This window comes from Coregonus clupeaformis, chromosome 21, assembly GCF_020615455.1.
Source record: "Coregonus clupeaformis isolate EN_2021a chromosome 21, ASM2061545v1, whole genome shotgun sequence".
NCBI classification, from domain to species: domain Eukaryota; kingdom Metazoa; phylum Chordata; class Actinopteri; order Salmoniformes; family Salmonidae; genus Coregonus; species Coregonus clupeaformis.
In genome coordinates this window covers 102485-127255 of record NC_059212.1, presented here as the reverse complement: position 1 = coordinate 127255, position 24771 = coordinate 102485, and the positions used below count along the sequence as shown (strand labels likewise).

Here is a 24771-nt window from a genome sequence, read left to right as displayed (position 1 = left end):
TGCTCTGGATCGACACGCTGTCAACACATGTATGACAGCGTGTTCCAGATCCCACCAATATCCAGCAACTTCTCACAGCCATTGAAGAGGAGTGGGACAACATTCTACAGGCCACAATCAACAGCCTGATCAACTCTATGTGAAGGAGATGTGTCCTGCTGCATGAGGCAAATAAATGGTGGTCACACCAGATACTAACTGGTTTTCTGATCCACTTCCCTACCTTTTTTTAAGGTATCTGTGACCAACAGATGCATAACTATTCCCAGTCTTGTGAAATCCATAGATTAGGGCCTAATGCATTTCTTCTATTGACTGATTTCCTTATATTAACTGTAACTCAGTAAAATCTTTGAAATTGTTGCAATTATATTTTTGTTCAGTACATTTGGCAAGGCAACTGTGTGTAGAGCCATAAGAAGAGTCTGCCTCGCATTGAAGATATGTTTTAATGTAGGTTATTTGTTGCATTCCCTTGTCCATATAATCAGCTTAATTGACTGCTAGCAATGCTTTACTAATCTCAAATTAATAAACCTAGGAGTACGAAAGACTATTGAGAGTAAATATTTGATCATAGGAGAGCTGTAGCTCCGCCCACCAGTGATGTGGAGCAGAGCATGCTGGGCGATCTCTAACTGAGGAGAAGGAAGTAACTAGAGAAAGTACACAAGCCAAGTGATACATTCCAGACATCTCCTGTGATTACCTTTAGTTAGCATTCTTTGTTTTAGCCAAGGCCAGTGTGCATCCTTCAGAAATAACCACACACACACTCTTGGTTTACAAAATTGTCAAGCCATACACTGTGCTGTGCCATTCCTGCTTTATGTGAATTAGCGTCATTAAACTACCTCAACTGGAATCCTACCTGTCTGTCATCTGTGCCCTTACAAGCATCTGGGAGAGAACACATAGTGCTAAGAAAACGCTAAGAATATACAATCCAACGGGTCCTCCACTACATTGTCCTCCATTCGAAGATGGATCTTCAGTGCTTTTTCCCGGAGCAAGATGCAAGACTACTACGTGAGTGATGCTTTCACACAGCCTGCATCTGAAGCGTCAGACACGGCCACCACAGCATCTACAAGATTACGAGGTAGGCTATGTGAGCCATAGATGGCACGCTTCACCACACCATAGCACAGCACGGTATGATGTACATGGGCAAGAAGAGGAGTGGTATTCTCATCATGAAGGAGCGGCCAAGATGACCCCCTTCACCTCGTCACGTGCAACCTCATCCACTCGCCAGGTTCAATGGGATGCTTCCCCAAAGCGGGACCATCAGAGCCATCACCACAGAGGGTATGGTTCAGAACCCCAGCTAGCCCACAGCCTACAGAGAAAAGGAGAGCGCATGGAGGTAAGCAGAGAAGCCTCCACACCCTACGCTTACCGGGAACACAGGAAGCTGCCAACAGCTTACCAAGCAGAGCTACAGGAGATCCGGAAAGAGAACGAGAAGCTGCGTATATCTCAACTAGCCGTACAGAGAGAATTCACCAAGTTTGACGGAGTTAAACAGGAAATGAGGAAGCTTGTGGATAAGGTCTGCAGTCTCCACCACCCCTTGACCCGACTGCAGCCAGCTACACCCACACAAAGTCTACTCAACAACAGTCTGGCCCCGCTGTACGAATTTAGTTGGTTCTCCCAGTCCACCTCATTCCCCCATCTGAGCTAGAGGAAGAGTTCAGCGAGGAGTACGATAACGATGAAGAGGAATGCGATGATGGTGAGTGGCCTGATCCACCACCATGGCCTACAGAGGAAGAAAGAGCAGCCAGAGAAAGAACAAGTAGTAGACCTCCTGGACAAGATGAGTGAGCTCAAAGTCATGAGGGATCAGGCTACTTCCGCTGCTGCTAAGCAGAGCAGACCAGCATCAGTAGTCAAGACTCCAGGCCACCCTCCAAGAGAGGCAACACCTTCGCCGTGTCCCAGAGAGTCAAGTTACCACCCTGATGGGGACTATCGCCAACCTCCTCACCAGGCCAGTGCTGCACCTTCACAGCGCTACGTTGGTGCAGTGACCCGGCAGTCTTTTCCTCCTAGGGCTCACCCTCATGCAGCAGCCTATGAGCCACGAAGAGCCTCCACCAGGTCGCCGACCAGGTCAGCTTCCATGGATACCTAGGCCAGACCCTCAACCCCATCCGCAGCAGCAGTGCAGACCTACAGAGAGCCTAGGTCAACCTTCCCTAGCTTCAACAGCCGAGACCCAAGTGAGTTTTCTCGCCTGAAGATCGCACTAGGGAATCTCCTGCCAGCTGACGGGAACAAGCTCTTCAAGTATCAGATCCTAGTGGATCACTTAGTTAGAAGAAGCCTGCCTAGTGGCAGATTCATACCTCAACTCCCCCATGCCTTACTCACACCATGGCAGCCCTGAACGAGAAGTTTGGACAGCCAGTCATGGACTCTACCGATGTATGCCGTGGAGATAAAGCTGCCTTCGAGAAGTTCGCACTACAGGTCCAGTCCTTAGTGGGCATGCTCCGGCACTGGGTCCAGATGGCGACATAGAGCTGATGTGTGGGTCTCATGTGGCATGCCTACTCAGCAACCTACCACCTGAGATGAGGTCAGACCTCGGCCGTCGCATGTTTCATCAGCCAGGTACCACATACACCTTACTCGAGTTCTCAGAGTGGTTACAGTATGAGTCCTGGTGTCAAGAATATGATGGCCAGTCATCAAGCAAAGGGGATAAGGACAGGCTTGGGCAGAAGTCAGCCTCCTTCACAGAGCTAAAGACAACCAGGAGAGTGGCCACTGCCTCAGCATTCAACAGTTTGGCTGCCGACAAGAAGAAAAGGCAAGGCGAAGCCATACCGTCCTTTTTGCGACAACCCTGAGCACCATCTCAACCACTGCTCAGCCATCCAGACGCTCACCAAGGAGAAAGTAACAAAGTGGATCAAGACCAACAAGAAGTGCTGGCGTTGTGGAAGGGACCATCAGGTGTCCCAGTGCACCCTCAAGAAGCCCTGCGGTCTCTGCCAAGGAACGCATCTACAAGTCCTTCACGAGATCAATGCAAGAACCCCCAAAGAGGCACCAAAAGAGGAGAGCTGAGTTGCTCCTAAGCGACTACATTCCATGCCAAGACTGGAGCTCTGTGCAGCAGTCACTGGAGTCCAGCTTGCCAAGCTGCTAGAGAAAGAGCTTACCTTGAAAATCGACCAGACCACCCTGTTGACAGATTCCACAACCGTGCTGATGTGGCTGCAGTCGGAATCCTGCCGCTTTAAAGTTTTTGTAGGAACCCGGGTGGCCGAGATTAATACCTCCGTGCATGGCGCTATGTGGATTTGGCGAGGAATCCCGCAGATGACATCACAAGAGGCAAGACTCAAAGACCTTGTGGAGCCCAACAGATGGAGCCAAAGACCACCGTTTGGGAAAGTTTGGGAAAGAGAGATTCGCTCCATTAAGACTGTCCTCTACACTACAGTGGGTGCCCAGTCAGTGACCGAAGAAGTACTCAGAACTGTCCTCATTGAAGTGGAGAGTATCCTGAATTTGAAGCCCTTGGTCTACGTTTCCTCCAGTATCGCAGACCTGGAACCCATGTTGCCTTTTCAGCACCAATTGGTAGCTTTAAAAATCTGATATTGTATATTATTTAGGGTTAGTAAAGTATTTATGAATAATAAAAAAAAAACGTTTGGAGAGCTTTTATGCACAAAATATATTGGTGAATCAAAAATAGTGTTTTCCAGGCTCTGTCGTAGCCGGCCACAACCGGGAGACCAATGGGGCGGCGCACAATTGGCCCAGCGTCGTCTAGGGTAGGGGAGGGAATGGCCGACAGGGAGGTAGCTCAGTTGATAGAGCATGGCGTTTGCAACGCCAGGGTTGTGGGTTCGATTCCCACGGGGGGCCAGTATAAAAAAAAAAAAAAAAAAAAAATGTATGCACTAACTGTAAGTCGCTCTGGATAAGAGCGTCTGCTAAATGACGTAAATGTAAATGTAAAATTCATCCTGAAAGTTGCCATATTCAGTTGATCAATCCATGAAATATTGGTAGGTGAGAAAAGTGTATAATAGGGGTTGAACAGCAGTCCAATAAATCTACACTAATAATCATAAATCAACTCTGTAGGTTTGGCGCTATACGGTCATTTCCGCATGGCTACAGAAGCCTACAGCTTGGGTCTCCCCTGAAAGGATATAAGGCCAGCATTTAATAATCTTCACTGTGGAAACGGTGATACAGTATGTTGATATGCTTCAGTTTATAGCCATATGACTGGTGTCACATTTATCTCCAGGTAAAATAGATCTAAAACAATTGTCATTTATATTTACAATTCCCAAACAGTTTACTCATTTACCTAGCTCTTATCAATTGGTAAATTACAGTGCATGGAGAATAGTGTTAATTCCATCAAAAAAAAAGATAGGTGTTGTTCCACTTGGAACCGACAGGTTGCTCTACCTTATTCATCACACGTAAAGGTGGTGGAATGATGAGGGGAATTAAGTCAAGATCAGCACACAGCTTATCTGTAGACACACCTCCGCCACACTTTCATTTCTTTGATCTCCACCCAAAACGAATAGCGGGTGAATAGCATGCTATTCTCATGCTTAAGTTCAAGGTCAGAATGTAGAGAGAAAAGTGGATAAAAAGGGAATTACAGTGCATTCAGAAAGTATTCAGACCCCTTGACCTTTTCCACATTTTGTTACTTTACAGCCTTATTCTAAAACTAATTAAATTGTTTTTTCCCCCCTCATCAATCTACACACAATACCCCATAATGACAAAGCAAAAACAGGTTTTTTGAAATGTATTGAAAATATAAAACTGAAATATCACATTTACAAGTATTTAGACCCTTTACTCAGCACCTCTGGCAGCGATTACAGCCTCGAGCCTTCTTGGGTATGACGCTACAAGCTTGGCACACCTGTATTTGGGGAGTTTCTCCTATTCTTCTATGCAGATCCTCTCAAGCTCTGTCAGGTTGGATGGGGAGCGTCGCTGCACAGCTATTTTCAGGTCTATCCAGAGATGTTCGATCGGGTTCAAGTCCGGGCTCTGGCTGGGCCACTCAAGGACATTCAGAGACTTGTCCCGAAGCCACTCCTGCGTTGTCTTGGCTGTGTGCTTAGGGTCGTTGTCCTGTTGGAAGGTGAACCTTCGCCCCAGTCTGAGGTCCTGAGCGCTCTGGAGCAGGTTTTCATCAAGGATCTCTCTGTACTTTGCTCCGTTCATCTTTCCCTTGATCCTGACTAGTCTCCCAGTCCATGACGCTGATAAACATCCCCACAGCATGATGCTGCCACCACCATGCTTCACCGTAGGGATGGTGCCATGTTTCCTCCAGACATGACGCTTGGCATTCAGGCCAAAGTGTTCAATCTTGGTTTCATCAGACCAGAGAATCTTGTTTCTCATGGTCCGAGAGTCCTTCAGGTGCCTTTTACTGAGGAGTGGATTCCGTCTGGCCACTCTACCATAAAAGCCTGATTGGTGGAGTGCTGCAGAGATGGTTGTCCTTCTGGAAGGTTCTCATCTCCACAGAGGAACTGTGGAGCTCTGTCAGAGTGACCATAAGGTTCTTGGTCACCTCCCTGACCCAGGCCCTTCTCCCCCGATTGCTCAGTTTGGCCGGTCGGCCAGCTCTAGGAAGTGTCTTGGTGGTTCCAAACTTGTGCCTCGACACAATTCCTTCGTCCTCATGGCTTGGTTTTTGTTCTGACAGGCACGGTCAACTGTGGGACCTTATATAGACAGGTGTGTGCCTTTCCAAATCATGTCCAATCAATTTACATCTCAAGGATGATCAATGGAAACAGGATGGTCCTGAGCTCAATTTCGAGTCTCATAGCAAAGGGTCTGAATACTTAATGTGTTTTAATATGTTATAAATTTGCAAACATTTCTAAAAAACTGTTTTCGCTTTGTCATTATGGGGTATTGTGTGTAGCTTGATGAGGGAAGACAATATTTACATCCATTTTAGAATAAGGCTGTAACGTAACAAAATGTGGAAAAAGGGAAGGGGTCTGAATACTTTCCAAATGCACTGTACGTTCCATTTACCCACGCTTAACTTGGGTTGGAATTCCCCCCTTGTAGAATCTACGCCAAGACGCATTGAAGCCGTTCTGGTGGCTCGTGGTAGCCCAACGCCCTATTAAGACACTTTATTTAGGTGTTTCCTTTATTTTGTCAGTTACCTGTACATTCCCCTACCTCTCGGAACAGGTACTAGCCTAAGTAATTTTAAGAATGGAACCTAAGTAATTTTAAGAATGGAACAACTTATTAAAAAGGTGCAGAAGACAGGATTATTGATCATTTAAAACACTCAAAATGCAGTTTAAGCAATCTAAATGCAAACAGTGGCTAAAATCAAATAAAGGATTGCGAATTACCAATACATAAAATGCTTACAAATTTCCAGTATATCAGGACATAAAATAATTAATGTTAAACAGCATTGCAAAAGTTCAGGCAAACAATCTCAAAAGGATTGTTGCAATAATTCAAGCACTACGGTGAAACCAATTGTTCATGACTTAACACAAAATATTACAGATCAGAATTACTCTCCAGTACAAAAAATACAATGAAATGCTTTACAGCTCGACTGTAACAATGTGATAAAATGGAGACATGATGATTGGGCCCATGATGTCTGCACAAACCAGTTGGACAACTTGAACCAGATGTCTGGTTAAACAATAGGCACCATTATAATTACTCATTGCCCATGAAAACACAATGGGAGAACACATGCAAATGAAAATTACAGTTAGTGCTGAGCGATTAACTGAAATGTCAGTTATTTTTTGTTTTTTTAACCTAATTGATGATCTCGGTTCCATTGTGCTTTTTTCCCCCTGAGCTCAACATGCAGTTTCTCTAGAGATAAAGCCAACTTGTCTGGTCTGTGTTTCTTTTACACCTGCTACATTAAGTTAGTGTGGGGAAGACATGGAGAGAGAGAGAGAGGAGACTGAAGAATGGGTGATCGATAGGGATAGCGAGCAGTTTCTTCAAGGCATCTCTACCTGAAAATACATAATCTAAGTGATTGATAGTTGGTATTCAGTAGTCATAAAAAAGTATTTCTTATTTACTTTTTAGAACTACTAAAATAGTGATTTTGTCAGACAGCATAGGCAGCAGCTCTTTCGAGATGAGATGACGGAATGAAATCAAGTCATGAAATAAAATAAGTTTAATATACAGAACTGAAATATGTTATTATAGTAAAGTACTGTGAATAAATGGTAATAAGTGATAAGCAGTAATTGTTTTATTTTGTGTCGTTACAGCATTCAACCCACATAATGTATAGTGCATTTAATGTTTTTAAAAAATGAATGAAACCGTGATAAAAAAATCTAAACAGAAACGACCTCAAAAAGCACTCATCGCTCAGCACTAATTACAGCTGGCAGCTGCTTGCAATACAGTGACTTGTTTGATGGGAACTCAGTGGAGAGCCCCCTCAGGCTGTGAACTCTGCACCTAGTAACATAGAAAGGTATAATATTATACTGTATTTATATTGTAATAATTACAATAATGTATTTTTGTAAACTTTTGGGGGATGAAAAAACTGATGCAGATTAAAAAGTAATCACTTGTGCCTAAAAGGTCTCAACCTCAGAGGCAGTTTTAAAATAGCAGAAAGAGGACAGTCACACTGTTAGATACGTTGCACTTTCAGCAAATAAATGAATTACTGTGCCTTAAATGGAATCTAACAGCCCAAGGCACAAAGCATGACAGGCTTGTTAGTAGGTGCCTCTGAAATATAGAGCAAAGCCTTTACCAAGAGTACCATGATGTGAAGGCTTCTCCAAGTACCATGACAATCACCACTAGAGGAAATAAATAGCATCTTTATCCAATGACTTCCTAGAAATGTAAGAATGCTCAGTACAATCGGCCTGTTGGCCAAAATCTGTTCCTTGGAGAGAATGAAACACAAGCTGTCCTCGGGTTCAGTGTCACAATGATCATTACTTTCCAAGGGGAGAATCAAACAAGCATGAAGCATCCAGTGGTCCACATTTTGTAAGAACGATGGTCAGGTGACTTGGACCCATGAGTAAAATGAGTACAAGTAGTATTCGAAAACATTAAAAAGGCAATTTTGTCAGAATCCAGTAGCCGACTTCTTTCACAAGCTTAGGAATACTTACCATGACAACAGTTGACTAGAGGACTAGATAACCATTGTCCTCCCCAGTAAGCATTTTTTTTTTTTTTAAAGCACAAAAACAAAAGTTGCACTAAAAGCAGTTTAGTGTTCACTTTTCCTGCTTCCCCACCAGAGGGCAGAACTGTGAGGCATTCAAACATCTTCTTCACTATCCCATGAATCCTGCTTACGGTGGAGTTTGTACATTTGTCAAGATTCATTCTCATTGTGAATGTGACTGTAGCCGTTGGAGGGATCACGTTGCCGACAAAGCACAGCGAGCAGGAGGACGATAAGGAGGAAGAGCAAACAGCAACAAACTGCTAGTCCGATGACCACCTCTGATGATGGGACCAGAGAAAGACACAGTAGATATGTCAAACACACATTATTAGTTATTCCATGTCATTTCAGCAAGCCATGACACCCACCATCTCAAATTGTTCTGAAATAGTTTCTGCAGTAAGAAACATATAAGATAAGCATTCCTGCAACTTTATTTTGTTTAAATATAATTTGATCTCTGAAAAATTCAGCCAATTGGTCATTTTAATTTATAGGATTCATATAATATATTTAATAAATATAGTACCCAACATCCGATTTGGTCCAAACGTCTTCCTACCAATGAGTAAGATATTAATCCCACCCCATTTACCAGTATATTGTATCAGTTCTCTATGTTTGACAAGTAGTATTGAACTGAGGCTTGAGTATTGTTTTGTCATACTATGTAATCCCAGTGAATTTGGTGATGTACTCCCCCCCTGTTCAGATAAATTAGTAATTGAAGTTGCTTTATGTCCCATCATTCATACTGGTATTACCTGGAACTCAGTGCAGCTTTCAACTTACTCTTGAAAGTTGTAATAGTAGAATGCACAAAGTGCAATTTCGAAATTGGATAGTGCATCATCAGCTTTCCTCTCGTTAGTAATTGCATACCTTAGAGAGCTATTTATAACTTGTCCGAAATATCCAGATCAACTAGCCCATGTCAGCTAACATTTCTTTGCAAGGTTTTTTTGCCCATAGATTTTGTAAAAATGTTTTAGTCACTCAAATATCACATGAATACACAGACATGACGTGTAGAATTGCAGGAAATAAGCTTTAAACCTGCAAAATGTTCTCTCTACCAACAAGAGGGGTGTGAACAGTGTGTCATGAACAGTGCTTATGCCCATAGAAATAGACGTGGAGCTCGCGTGCGCAGGGGGGGACGCGGGATGTTCCCCAATGCTGGAAGGGGGCCTGAGTGAAAACATTTGGGAACCCCTACATTAATAAATCTAAAAGAAAAATGTATTCTGGATGTTGGGGTGGGATTGGTGTGTGTGTGTGTGTGTGTGTGTGTGTGGATGGGGTCTATAGGTGGCTTTTGACAATTGTTTTTAATTTTCTACTCAATGGCAAGAAGAAATTTGGTCCAAATTGGATGTTGGGTAGTATATTGAATATTATATGAACCCTATAAATTAAAATGGCCAATATAGGTGCAATTAATTAGGCTAATTTCTCAGAGATCAAATTACATTTCAACAAAATAATGTTGAATGAATGCTTATCTTATCCGTTTCTAACTACAGAAACCATTTCAGAACAATCTAAGACAGTGGGTGTCAAAATCCTCCTTCATGCACTTTTTTAATTAAAGGGATACTTGGGGATTTTGGCAGAGGCCCTTTAATTACTTCCCCAGAGTCAGATGAACTCGTGGATACCATTATTACATCTCTGTGTCCAGTATTAAGGAAGTTAGAGGTAGTTTCGCAATGACTGGAAGTCTATGGGTAACGCTAGTTAGCAACTTCCTTCAAACTGCACACAGAGACATAAAAATGGTATCCACGAGTTCATCTGACACTGGGAAAGTAGATAATTCCCATAGTATCCCTTTTAAGTGGAATTACCCTTATTCAACCCATTCTATGGCTTCAAGGCTCTTTATCAAAAGGCCCATGTTACTCCCATCATACCTGTATCCTTTGTGGGAGACTCCACCATGCACTCCTTGTCCCAATCCTCTGGGATGGATGGTTTGGTGAGGCGCACAAAGTCCTCCAGGGGGCAGAAGAGATCACAGCTAGGTACAGCCAGTTGGTAAGGCGCTCTTGTGGTGTCATTGCGGTAAAACATGGCCACTGTGAATGATCTAAAGAGGGCGAAGACTTTCTATATCAGACTGACAGTAGATCTAAATCGGATATTTTATTTATTAGACTGAATGTTGCTTATCTGAGCCAGTTCACAAAAGAATACAGTATAATATAACTACACAAAGTTTGGACAAGCTTTGAACAAGGTTCTTATTCCTACCCGTTGTCTTCCTGATAGAGTTCAAATATGTGGCAGGAGGCATAGGGTGGCTGCTTTCCATTGAAGATACTCAAACTCGACTGCAAAGCCACAATGGTGGTGTCATGCTGAAAAGTAACACAAAAGACTCATGCATTCGATCAGGGATGGGCAACTTTGATGGTGGGGAAGGGGTCCACAAAAGAACGGAAGTCATCATGAGGGGCCACAGTGGCTCGTCGGTATGCGTACCCACATCCATACACCCCCTGCAATTCGGCACATTTTGCCATTGGGTGTAGAGAAAATGTTGCCGTTTTAAAGCAAGTTTGCTGCAATTCTACATATTTTGCCATGGGGTGGAGAGAAAAAGTTTGCCGTTTTTAATATGATAACTGATGAGCAATGGCCCTCCCCGGTCGGTAATTCGGCCACGCTTACTACAAGTTTAGATAGCTGGCCGCTGGACTAACTTACCAATCCCACAAAAAATTGCTGACATGGGCTAATTGAGTGACTGCTGATGCGCAACCAAATTTCAAAATTGCACCTTGTGTATTTTATTATTCTAACTCTCAACAGTAAGTAGAACCCTCGACTGAGTTCCCCCCCAAAATTAAATTGGTCCGCGGGCCTACAAAACAGGGGCTACCGGCCACATGGGTCGCCAGTTGCCCCATCCCTGCATTAGATGAACAATTAGCAGCAAACAGCCCAAGGCATCCACGTAAAAAGGAGATCATGCACAAGATTTAAAAACTTACCGCAGAGAGCATCATCATCTTCAGACGGCGATTAGAGTTGGGAAGTGCAGACTCTGAGATGTTATTTACAATGCTACCCAAGAGGACACCTATTTGATAGAGTAGTAAAAGCATATAGTGAGCAGTTAACTAGACAATTTGAGAAGATTTACCATCTCTTATCTCATTCCTTCAGCTGACTTTAATGGTGGGTGTGGGATTAGTCTTCATCTCGATGATGTACAAAGTAGTTTAACCGTTTGGCTTAGTATGGTCAACTCAAAGATGTATGAATGCATATTCAAATCTCTAATCACTCTCATATATTTGAGGGACATATGAAGAATTGCAATAACTAAACTGAGTGGCTGCCGATCCAACTTTTCTGGACCCCTCTTCCCGACAGCTAAACGTCCCGAAGCTTCTGCGCATGTGCGGGATCCTCTACTTTACGCACAGTCTGTGCTCTACTCGTAGAGAACAGGCTACTCTGGCGAATGGTGCTGTTTACTAAAGTAAGATCAAAGCTGAATCCATTTCTGCAACATGGCATAACGATAGTATTCTACATAACAGAATGTAATATAATACCATTGTATAACGTTACTGTCAGACAACAAACACCACCTCATTTCTTGAGATTTTAGGATGATTTTGCAAATGGTCACATTTCTCTCATGGCCAAAACTCAACAGTGCACACCACTAGGCAAAATATGTGCTTTGACTGAAACATGCTACAGTTCGTTAAAACAATATGCTCAAAAATGTGCTCACTGTACACAACTCAAAACAACACTGTAGGCTACTTCAAGACAACACTATACCTCAAGAAGATATCCCCATGAAAATGATTGAGATCAAATGGTTGGTATGCAGATACTGCGTGGACGTTTATCCAGTAGAACTTGAAGAATTATCATTCATGATTGACAGTGAGAAATATAAAAGGGAGGGTGACCACTAATATATGTGTGTAAAGCAGAGGTAAAGAAACATGTGCAGACTGATTTGGATCTTTAGGACCTTTTTTTTTATCTATCCGGATTTCGGCTAATCGGATAGGAATGCATTAAAATAGAATAGGAGTCCACATTCAAGTCAATGATTCGTCTGTTCTATTCATTCTATTTCTATGTATTGAAACCTATCCGACAGGCGAAATCCAGGTGTGGGGAAAAGGAAACCATGGGGCGGGACGGGCTCCGCAGCCTTGACCATTACATTTACATTTTAGTCATTTAGCAGACGCTCTTATCCAGAGCGACTTACAGTTAGACCATCACTAAATAGCACATACAAAGGTAACATAGATAGGTAAGCTGAAACAAGTTTTTGCCCTTCCCATGTTCGCATTACCTCCTTGGAGACGGCTTTTCTCCTGATGCTTGTAGACCTCAAACATGATTTCAAAGCCAAAGTCCTTGAGCTTCCTCAGATCATCCATGATCTCAGGGGTCACCCAGTCAGGAGCGGTCATGTTGTGCCTTGCCTAAAATCACATGGATGGAGAACAAAAACGAAAAGCCCCATTATGATCATGACACTGCATCAAGGTGAAACTACACAACAATGTTAGTAAGATAATAATACATGCTGTTGTCTGTCTCTAAAGTTAAATAGCATGATATTGCTACCATTACAGTGTAGAACATCCAATAAAACAAGGTTCCCAATGTACCCACCAATAAAATGAAAGTAGGTATAGGCTATATTTCTTGATGAACACGTTTCGTGATATATACAAATAATTGTTTTGATCTGGCCGGAGACAATCAATGACCACATTGCTGCCTTTGTGTCTCCCCAACCCTTCCCAAATGTCTTTACATGGCAGGCTGATTTCTGCTGCCAGAGTAGACTGAAGCACGAGTTCCATCACCTCTGAACAGTGACAAGGCAGAGTAGCCACAGGCGCAGCGCCAGCTCACAGTTCTGTTTTCACTTCCATAAACCACTGTGGTTCCTCGCTAGCTAAAACTTTGGCTGTAGGAACATTTCACATTCTAACTTAAAGTTTAACATTCACTCACACAAACCTGCATGATTTATGGCAAACTGTACGGTGGAAATTCTGTAATGTTTTGCAATATCTTCTGCATTGATAGTAAGCAAAGTGATAAAACTATAAGGAATGATATCTATTATAGGTCATATAAGCTGCTTACCTCACAGAACAAGGTGTCATGGACACTCCAAACAGTCTCAATGTTAGTGTTCTTCAGACCAGTTTTCTCCCGTACCATCGCTATTAAATCCTGTAAGAGCAAAGGATCAAACAATGATCATCTAGACAAGGGGCATTCAAAGTTAAGCTTGTTGAGCTGTCAAAGCTGTGTCGACCTGTGTGGTTGGCAAGTGATGGAGAAGAAATTCAAAACAAGGTAGGAACAAGGCAACAGCAAACATGTCTTCCCCCACAAATGATGCAGCGCCCCCCTTAGGCCAATCAGTGTAATTTTGTAAATGCCGGATCTCTATGGCAAGAAGCATCATTCACCCAAGTTTCATCAAAATCGTGCCGGCTGTGTCGGAGATATCACGTGTGACTAACTTACGTAGTTGATTACTATAGCAACCCTCTTGGGCCAATCAGTGTAATTTTATAAATGGCGGATCTCTATGGCAAGATGAATCATTCACCCAAGTTTTGTCAAAAATCGGGCCAGTGGTATCTGAGATATCGCGTGGGTTAGCTAGAGTCGTATCCCTGAGCATGTGTGCCAAATTATCACTCAAACAGATCAAGAGATGTAAACATGTGCCCGTTCTAGCGCCACAGTGTGGTCGATATGAATGTTCTCGTATATGTTGAGTCTTGACAGTGTTTGCAACATGTGTACTACATTTTGTTACAACACGTATATCCTTTACTGATATATATGCATTTATGTGTCAGACCACACCCATGTGAATGTTTCCTGGTCAATAGCAGCCATGTTGTTTTAGGTACTAGTCTGGAAAGTTTTGCGTTGAGAGACCTTTGTCCATAGATGCCACATATCAAGTTTCATGCAAATCGGTCATTCGGTGCCAGAAGAGTAGTTTTAAGTGTTTCTCAAAAAACTCTAAATGGCGGAAAATCCATCATGGCGGACCTTATAGGTCCCTGAGGCAAATTTGATCCTTGTGAGGAGAGGCACCCATGTTCAAATGGGGTTAGGGGAGTGACCTTTCAAAGTTGGCATTTTCAATCGATTGTTATAGCGCCACCACCTGGCCAATCTGTGTAATTGTGTTAATGCTGGTTCTCTCTCACATCATTCTCACAAGTTTAGTCAAAATCGACCCAGTGCTGCCTTAGATATCGCGTCTGACTAACACAAATACAAATGTACTAACGGAGGGAGACCAATCCACAGTCCCTTCCTCGATTTCATCGTGGGGGACAATGAAAATGAATCTAAAGTGAATATGAATTGTGAAGCCTCACAAACCATAGCAGACAGTTAACAAAAAGGTAATCACATTTCATAGGAATAAGTCTCTAGCTTCATTAGCCAGTCATCACCTTAATTCCAGTGACACTTACTTTGTATAGAAATGTCATGTTGAGGTACTTTTCTGAGCGTTCTGTCTCATTCATGAGGATTTTATAACGAGGGCAACCCGGAATGGGAAACGACAAAAGCTGAAATAGATAGACATTTTAGATGGGAACATTAGTATGGAGGTAGCCAATAACTTATTATTTAAAACAGAATTATATTCAGAATTTCCATATTTTGTGGCAGCTGTGAAACTTTGGATGTCACCCAAGACCTCAGCCCCCTGCTCACCCTCTCCTCATCCTGGGGCACAGTGTGAACAGGAATAGGCTGCCACTCCAGTGACGGGTTGAAGACCTGTGACCCATTGGGAGGGAACAATCCAGCCAGGTTGGCCTCTGCACTCATCAAGGTCCGGTCATAGTCTGTGCTCCTCACAGAAATCTAGACAAAGAACAATAGGAGGGGTAGTGGCCATTTCAGTCACTGAAACAAGATACTTCCTTTTGCATGTATGTGCCTAGAGCTGGTTTTACTTACTTCAAGACCTAGTGCATTGTTGGAAGAGAGTCCATTATTTGTACAGCGTGCACAGTTTGTTTAACATGGGCAATAAACACAATCCAATTTGCAAATCTTCACCAACTCTTCTAATTGAAATGAGTGTGTGACCGAGATGGTACCATCATCGTTTCAACAAGGTGCTAAACCATAAATTACCTCACGTCGGTCATAGGTGTCATTGAGAAAACCCTGATAGCGTTTCCGCAGCACCTGTCCCAGCTCAAAGTGCTGCCTCATTCCTTCCTGTAGGGATCACAGAAACGGTGTGCTATTAGTACAACAAGAACCACACCCATCAGTACATCAGGATTTTTCCTCAAAACTTATTCTAGCTTGGGTATCAGTTTGTTTGAGGTATCATTCCACTCATTGTCATGCTAAACATAGCATTAGCATGACAAGAAGTACAAGGAGTGGAATGTTAGCAAAAGAGGTTCTGGATTTCAGGCTAGTGTTATTCAGTCCTTGATGAAGAATGGATTTCAAATCAATTGTTGGTCTTTACCTGCGAGAGCTGTCCAAAGCCCTGTGGCCAAGAGCTCTCCTGGTAGCGATCAGTAGGGTAGGCTTTGACTGGGGATCGATCACCATGGCGGTAGAGCTATGTAAAACATTTAATAGGACACAGAAACTCTATGAAAGTCACCCAAACAAGATATTCTAGGCAAGTGACAAACTGGTTGGACTAGCTTTTCCATTTCCAGCACAAGCTGCATAAAAAAAGGTCCGCGAAACCCACACCACAATTAGGCTAATAACTCAATGTGTATTTTGTCTTGCATTAACATAGCCACACTTACTCATTAATGCTAGAGCAAACTCAACATTGCAACAATCCAGTGTTGTTCATCCAATAAAAAAAGTTAAGTCTTATTTGGTCAGATAGTTAATGTTACGTGAAATTGTCATTGGGGTCACATACTAGCTTGTACAGCCCTAAAACAGGCAACAGTGAAACAGTATTAGCTTAACGTTACGTTTGTTAGTTAGTTAGTTCGCTAACGTTAGCTAGGTACACAGCACTAACTGTCCAGACTCGATAGTGTTTACCAGTGCAAAGGCTAGCCTACATTAAAAAATAAATAAAAAAAAAAGATAGCTAACGTTAGTTCCTCTTTTGGTAACGTTACAGATTCCAGCTTTCTTGCGGTTTAGCTAGCTAAGTTAGGTAGTTTAGCTATGTTAGGTAGTTAACGAGTTGGTAAGCAGCTAACTTTAACGTTACATAATAAGTGGACTGCCAAAGAGAAGAATGACAGCCACTGACACGACTGCCTATCTAGCTAGCTAGAAACGTTAGAAGCAAGCACACACAAGCTGGCTGGCGAACTTCAGCTATACAAGTCAACTTGCATATCAACTGTATGTGCTAGCTAACTAGCATACTCACCACAGTGACAAATGTCAGCCTTCTGTCTCCAACAACTTTGCCTAAAACAACGAACATTGTCAATAGTAGCAGTAGAGTGGAGTCCATCGTCAACGGCTGGTTGGTTGGACACTGTAGCTATAAAGGACAACACTTCAGAATAGAGTTCAAGACACTCTTCTTCTTCTTCTTCTTCTTCTTCTTCTTCTTCTTCAATGAGGTTTAACGGCGGTTGGCATCCAATTTGTTGGATTACCGCCTCCTACTAGACTGGAGTTCAACTCCCTTGTATTTTGCTTGAACATTTAAATTAAATAAATACCCTACCCTCTAACACTACACTCACAAATTCAAAAATATTATTAATAATTAACACCACCCTTCTCCACTATTTCAATATATTCATTCCTACCTCATGCCCTCAACCTGAAATTATGGGACATCACCACTTAACAATCCCTGTAACTCTTCTGATGTCAAGTCTTGCACACCCAAATACCTCTCTGCAGCTGCCACCACAACCTCAATTTTCTTCGATTTACGTTCCATCCCTGCAGTACAATTAATAACCATTGCTATAAACGCTAAAAATCCAATCTTACTGAAACACATATCACTTGTTGTCCTATCCCTCTGTACTAGTACATTTCTACTACTCTCACCACTCCCCCCTTGACACCTCTTGCTCTACTTTATTCACTGCCTTAGCATATGACAACTTCTTCACTACTCTTACCCTGGAAGCCTCAACCTGCTTCTCTCGCACGGGACATTTCTGAGCCCCAGCCCCATTGCCACCCCTACAATTAGCATATACCACCACTTTCCCCAATGCTACACATTCCTTTGTCTCATGCCCTTATGCACACTTCTCACACCTTGGAACCTCCCTCCTACATACTGCTGCCAAATGCCCATAAATTTGACACCTGTAACATCGTAATGTATTCGGCACATAAGCTCATACAGGATAATTTATATATCCTAACTTCACTTTTTCAGGAAAAGACTAAACTTCAAAACTCAAAAGAACAGACAATGACTCTTCTGTTTCCCCACTCTCGCCACCATGTTTGCGTCGCACCAAACGACGAGCGAGTTGTAGACACAAATTAGCTAGCTCGAGATTAAGAGAGAAAAAAAACGTCAAAAGAAAACGATTAGTTACCGGAGTGTAACTCCAGTTCTATGAGTGGAGCGGAGCCCCATAGGGGAGCTCTGCTCCTAGTGGTTTACCCTCTGCCCTAAGGCAGCAACAGCCTGAAGCAAAATTATGCACACACCTGCAGCCAATGGGAGCACAGGTGTCCCTATAAGAGGGGACGCTTCCCCTCAATCAGCCTCCCGAGATATTATCTTCAGCGAGACTAGAGAGGGTCGGCAGGGCCTTAAGTCCTATGGGGCTCCGCTCCACTCATAGAACTGGAGTTACACTCCGGTAACTAATCGTTCTATATCGTGGAGCTCCGCCCCATAGGGGAGCTCTGCTCCTAGTGGTTTAAGGCGGAGCGTAGCGCTCCAAAATGTACTCCCTGCCGAGCCTAACACTTCCCATTAAAAAATGAAAAGGTCAAGCCTAGCAATGGCCGCAACCAATTCCCGCAGTACTGCAACTAAAAACCCCTCCGGGCATCACAATATACCGCGTCATCGGTTAAAGACCCGCCCCACCTAGTTCAATGGCAATGCCAATTACTAGTGGGCAGATCACCATAATAGAAGCTACACTAATCTGTACTAGCAGATAGATGTGCCTCAATATCCTGTGAAAACACTACCGCCCACTAATGGAATGACACCAAGTGTCACTCTACATTATGTACACAGTAGACCACCTCACTCACTCAATGGAATCGCAGAGATTAGTAGGCAGGAACAAAATATAAGTCATACTAAACTGAACACTCAGATAGATGACCTCACATTCTGTCAATTCAATACATGTCTCTACTATACTGACCCTGTCAATCAAGAGACATGCCACAAGATATGCTTTCCATCTAAAGCGGACCTGATAGAAACCTGTGTCCATCGTCCTGCTGTTCTCTCTTCTAGCTCAAGATTCCCCTTCAGCTATGCTGAGTACAATCGAGCCATAGAGATAGAAAGCCTATCTATCAAAAAACATGTTTTCCTAACCAAAGCGGACCTGATGGGAACCTGCCCATAGTCCTGCTTTATCCTCTCTTCCTGGCTCAAAATCCCCTTTCAGCTTTGCTGAGTACAGACCGAGCCAAAGAGTTAGAAAACATATCTATCCAGAATATGTCTTCCTAACCAAAGTGGACCTGATGAACACCCATGTCCACAGTCCTGCTTCTTTCCTCTCTTTCTTGCTCAAGATCTCCTTTCAGCCACGCTGAGTACAGATCGAGCCAAAGAGTTAGAAGGCATATCTCATAAATAGAAACAGAATATGTCTTCCTGACCAAAGCGGACCTGATGGACACCCATGTCCACAGTCCTGCTTTTTTTCCCTCTTTCTTGCTCAAGATCTCCCTTCAGCCACGCTGAGTACAGATCGAGCCAAAGAGTTAGAAGACATATCTAATAGATAGAAACGGATAAATGGAGACGGTGTCGACCATGACGCTGCTCTACAAATATCCTCTACCTCTGTTCCTCGGAAGAGGGCAGTAGAAGCTGCTACTCCACGAGTGGAGTGAGCTCTGATACCCTGAGGCAGTTGTCGCCCCGCTGCCTCGTAAGCTGTCTCAATACCTTCACAAAGCCAATGAGACAATCGCTGTTTTGAAAGTGGTCTACCTAATGCAGCCGCACCGTGACACACAAACAGCTGAGGCGATGACCTAATCGCTGCTGTGCGCTCAACGTAACACGCCAAAGCGCGCACTGGGCACAGACAATGAAGCTTTTCCTCACTCCTCTCCCCCATGAGGAGGGGGAGAAAAAAGCCCACAACTCCACGGTCTGTGATCTATATGCACTGTTAATAACCTTCGGCACAAACGCCGGGTTAGGACGTAACACCGCTCTGCTCAGATCGCCATTAATGGCAAGGCAGTCGGGTCTCGTCGACAGGGCACACAAATCACTGACACGCTTAGCGGTAGTCAAGGCGAGCAACAGCGCCGTCTTGATAGACAGCATCTTGAGGGGTATTTGATTCAATGGCTCGAACGGCGACTTACATAGCGCTCGAGTACCAAGGCCAAATCCCACTGGGGCAGCGTGGCTCTAGGCATTGGCCTAAGCCGCCGCGTTCCCAATAAGAAACGTTTCACTAAAGGATGGCTGAACACGTTCGTTCCGCCAAACCCCCTCATGACCAGCTGAAATTGCCGCTGCAAACACTTTAATGGTGGAGGGCGATTTCTGCTTATCAAACATAAACTGCAGAAAAGAGAGCACACTCTCAACCTGACAGTTCATGGGGTCCACACCTTGTGTGTCACACCATCGTGAAAAAACGTTCCATCTGCTGGTATACATCCTAGAAGTGGAACCGGCTCGTGCACCTTGTATGGTTCTGATCACTGCATCAGATAACCCACGGCGCCTCAACCTGTCCCATTCAGGAACCAAGCCTTCAGTGGTTGGCCGATTATGGGCCACTGCCCTATCGAGCCTCCCGCCTGGGTCAACGCGTCCTGTCGATGTGGAATTGGCCAAGGTGGCGCAATCAACATCTGATTAATCTCCGCAAACCACGGAGCCCCCGGGCGATCGGGCGCTATCAGTATCCCTGACAGCCCATCTGACCTCACCCTGGCTAGCAGTGGGAGAATGCAAGACAGCGGAGGGAATGGATACAGGAGAACTTTCGGCCATGGGTAGTGCGCGAATGCGTCTCTTCCCAGTGGTGGCTCGTCCTGTTCCCTTAGAGAAAACCATAGGGGACATTGCGCGTTCACGCGTGACCCGAACAGATCCACCTCGGCTCTCCCGAACTGTTCCCAAATTTGGAGAACAATGTCCGGATGCAGACACCACTCGTCGTCTCGAGGACCCCCTCTTGACATGAGGTCTGCTCCTACGTTCAAGTAGCCCGGAATGTGTGCTGCTCTCAACGAGCGAAGGTGCTTGTGAGCCCACAGCTACAATTCCTCTGCCGCCCTGTGGAGGGCAGGTGACCTGACCCCCCCCCTGGCGATTTATGTGAGCTACTGTGGTCCGGTTGTCTGACCAGACCAGCACATCGCAACCCCGAAGGGTAGGCGCGAAGTGGGTCAGAACCAGTCGAACCGTTTCCAACTCCAAGAGGTTTATGTGACGACCTGATTGAGGCCATGCACCTCCTATCGCTTGAGTCTGACATGTCCCTCCCCATCCAGTCAGAGAAGCATCTGTAAATACTGGAATGTAGGATGACACTTTGCCCATCGGGACTCCGTGCGTGAGAACGCTCGGATTCCTCCAATAGTCCAGGTCTGCTCTTAGCGAGAGAGGAACCACCACCAACCGATGACGTTGACGCACTGGGTCTAGTCTTAGTTGGGCGAACCATCGCTATATTCTGCGCATGTGCAGAAGTCCCAGCGGGACCACAGAGTGGGCTGACGACATGAGACCCAAAAGTGACATGATCGACAGCGCCGTCACTGTGTGATTCGGACGACACTTCCTCAGGGCTAGCAACAATGCTACCCTTCGTGGGTCCGAAATTCGAGCCCTCATCATTACAGTGTCTAGCTGTAGCCCCAGGTACACAATCTGATGACTGGGCCAGGGTGCGCTCTTTTTCCAATTCACAGCGAACCCCAGACACGTGAGATGAATCACTGTCTGTGTTGTGTGAGTGAACGCCAGCTCTGCTGACGGGGCGAGAACCAGCAGGTCGTCTAGGTAGGCTAATAGCCTTATCCCTTGACAACGCAGCGGCTCCAATGCCGCCTCCACACATTTGGAAAACGTTCGAGGTGCCAGGGCGTACCCGAATGGCATCCTCGTGAACTCGTACGCCACCCCTTGAAAGGCGAACCGCAGAAACTTCCTGTGACGCGATTGTATCGGCACATGGAAGTACGCGTCCTTTAGGTCTATGCTTGTACAAAAGTCTCCTTTCTGGACACATTCCAGTAGACGTTTTGTCGTCAGCATTCGGAAGGGTCGTTTGGTTATGCTCTCGTTGAGAGTGCGTAAATCCAAAATCGGCCTCACTCCCCCCGTCTTTTTGGGCACTAGGAAATAAGGCGAATATAGCCCTTTGTTCCTTTGCTCCCGGGGAACTACTGTGACCGCCTCCTTCGCCAAAAAGTTCCGTAATCTCTGACATCAGAGCGGCCACTTTGTCCGGCGTTTTCATCACCGTCTCCACCACTCCCTGAACGGGGGTGGGGTTCGATGGAATTGGAGGGCATAACCCTTCTGCAACGTCTGTTCTAGCCAGCGTGAGAGGGTACAGCTTCGTTGCCACTGCCAGCAATGCAGAGAAAGCGGGCGCGCACGAAGCTGTGGTGCATCCAGTAGGAAGGACCTGTATTCCTCTATGGCCCTCGCCGCCGCTATTCCCCAGCACTGGGTTGGTGGAATAGCCCAAGGCGGGCCCCCTCGAAAGGGAGAGGAAACATCAGCTCGTTCTGAGAGAATCGGAGGCCTTGATACGTCAGTTACGTCTGTAACTCTAGTATTCCGGCCCTCCGTGAACGCAGCACGGTTTTGAGCTGCACTGACTGAGGTATTAACCTGAGACAGAGCGCCCTCCCCGGATAGCAATTGCGTCATCATGTCATTGTCTGACTGAGACTGCTGCTTGCCATGAGATCCGTCCACTGCAGTACTCAACAGAGTCTGGAAAGTGTGGTCTCTAACTGGTACCACAAGGTGGCGCCACAATACCTATTTTTTACTGGTCTCATGAGGCTGCTCAACAGCACACTCTGGGTGTGGTGAGCTGCACTCAGAGTAGTGGGCATTGTTACGTTCTGAATTAACCGGAGGCGCCCATACATTGGTTACACCTGTAACTCTAGTATTCCGGCCCTCCGTGAACGTCGCACGGGTCTGAACTGCGCTGGCTGAGGCGTTAGCCTGAAGCAAGGCGTCATTCCCAGTTAGCGGCTGCGTCTTCATGTCATATTTAGACTGAGACAGCTGCCTGCTATGTGAGACCTTTACTACAGAGCTCCTAGGAGTCTGCAGTAAAATATCTTTATTAGGTGAGCTAAGGCTACGCCTTGCTACCTTTTTCTCTTTCCTCTCCTGAGTGTATTGATATACGCACCCTTGGTGGGTTGAGCTACACTCAGGATGGTGAGAGAAATTCATAGGATTCATGTCAGTGAGAGCCAGCTCTTTATTCACACAATAACAAAAAACATTTCCCTCCATGCCCTGAACAGTAGGGTGGGGGGGAACAGTGGGCTCTGTCGCGTCTTGCGCCGAGCCGTCATCCGTCCTCTCCCCCTCGTCCCGTCATTGACGCCGTCGTTTATGGCTGACCTTCTGCTGTTGCCAGGACGGTTTTGTGACGACCTCTCTCGCCGGCGGAATCGTCGCCACCACCGTCGTCGCTGGAGGGGCCGAGCCCGCTCGCCTGCTGTCGGTGGTAGGCGCCTGTCGCCTGGCCCGTCGCCTCCCTGTAGTTCTACTGGGGGCGTTGGAGGTTGACGGGTTAGTTGAGGCCCTGCTAAACTTGCCTGCCAATGGCAGGTGTTTAGCCAGGTGCTTTCTCTCCTCGTCCAGCTTACCAAAGCGTTCCGTCGCCTCCTTAACGGGGCGACCCCCAAAGAGGCCCTCGCTAGAGACGGGAGCGTTAGTAGCGAGGCTCTGTCCGTCTCCTTCATGGCTGTCATTGACAGCCAGAGGTGACGTTCCATGACCACCGAGGTGGCCATGGACCGGCCTGCGCATATCGCTGACGCCTGTGTCAAATGAAGAATAGCGCCAGAAATCCTGGACGCCTCTTCAATCTCCTCGCTGGTCAACTCTGACCTACCCGTTGTTAGACGGGATAGGGAGGCCGCGAGGAGGGCAATGTTGTTAGCCGCTGACACAGCCTGGGCTCCCAGCGTAAAGACTTCTCAGCCAGCTGTGCTGTGAGTCTGTCTTTTGTGCTGGCAAGGTGGCTTTCTTGGAGGCCGCCCAGGGACTCGAACCCGGCACTAGATACGCCGCCATGGCGCTCTCGAGCCTAGGGATTCCCTTAGCAGCCCACTCACGTCCAGCCACTCTCGTGAATGGGGTGTACACCTTGGCCGGCGAACGCGCCGCCAGGGGTGTATCCCACGAGCCCTCAACATATTTCCAGAGGGAAGGCATAGCAGGAGCCATCGGCTCAGCTGCCTTCCTTGGTCTAGAGTAGGGGCCGCCCTCCATCATGTCGACCTCCACAGGGGGGGGAGCAGGGGGCAGCGCTATCTCTAGTCGGTTGGCGGCTCTCTCAATGAGTTCGGGGAAGTCCGAACGCAGAGAGGCCGCTGCGAAGGACAGGGCTACTGACGTAACAGAGCCCGTGTCGTCATCGCACAAGGAGCCTTCAGATCTCACACTCCCCATAGGGAAGGGGGTCTTGAAGGTTGGCGCCAGAGGGTCGGATTGTTCCATTGGAACATCCATCTCTGCGTCTCTCTCCTTGTCCTCCCCTGAGTCAGCACTGTCCGTCGACGCCTCTGAAGCAGAGGCGAGAAGAGACAATACATCCTCTAGGGGGATATCCTCCCTAAAAAACGCCCAACGCTGCTTCCTCTCCTTCATAGGAAGGAGGGCGCAGGAGGCGCAATTAGGGGGATTGCCGGTCCCTTCCTTGGCATGCTGCGGCCCCAAACACACGAAACAAAGGTCGTGGGGGTCCGCAGATGCCATGGAGGAGCATCGGCACTGAGCCCTGAAAAGGCTCCTGGCGTGCTCATTTAGAAGACGTCGATGGCTGGCTCATCGACGGCGATTTCTTCCTGAGTCTTCTTACTTCTTGGCTACTTCAGTCTAGTCGTCCAGTCGCTGAAGATAATGGGAGGCTGATTGAGGGGAAGCGTCCCCTCTTATAGGGACACCTGTGCTCCCATTGGCTGCAGGTGTATGCATAATTTTGCTTCAGGCTGTTGCTGCCTTAGGGCAGAGGGTAAACCACTAGGAGCAGAGCTCCCCTATGGGGCGGAGCTCCACGATATAGAACATGTAGCTACACTTTTCACGTGGAGTCTTGACCAATCACCATTCCTATACACGC

At 45.7% G+C, this 24771-nt stretch overlaps 1 protein-coding gene across 2 annotated transcripts; it reads right to left on the bottom strand.

Annotated features, from left to right (window-relative positions):
- Positions 1-6300: 6300 nt before the first annotated feature.
- Positions 6301-16837, bottom strand: LOC121573307 (lysosomal acid phosphatase). 2 transcript variants are annotated; one of them, XM_045206136.1, is made up of 11 exons: positions 16665-16837; positions 15780-15875; positions 15431-15517; positions 15002-15154; positions 14755-14853; positions 13391-13480; positions 12582-12714; positions 11245-11333; positions 10502-10608; positions 10162-10337; positions 6301-7503 (listed from the first exon to the last, which is right to left on the bottom strand). In XM_045206136.1, the coding sequence occupies exons 1-11, from the start codon at positions 16749-16751 to the stop codon at positions 7484-7486; spliced, it is 1137 nt and encodes a 378-aa protein (XP_045062071.1). In that variant the 5' UTR covers positions 16752-16837; the 3' UTR covers positions 6301-7483. The 2 variants fall into 2 exon arrangements, with proteins under 2 accessions (XP_045062071.1, XP_041741116.2); XM_041885182.2 differs by having other exon boundaries at positions 6301-8523; positions 16665-16836.
- Positions 16838-24771: the final 7934 nt, after the last annotated feature.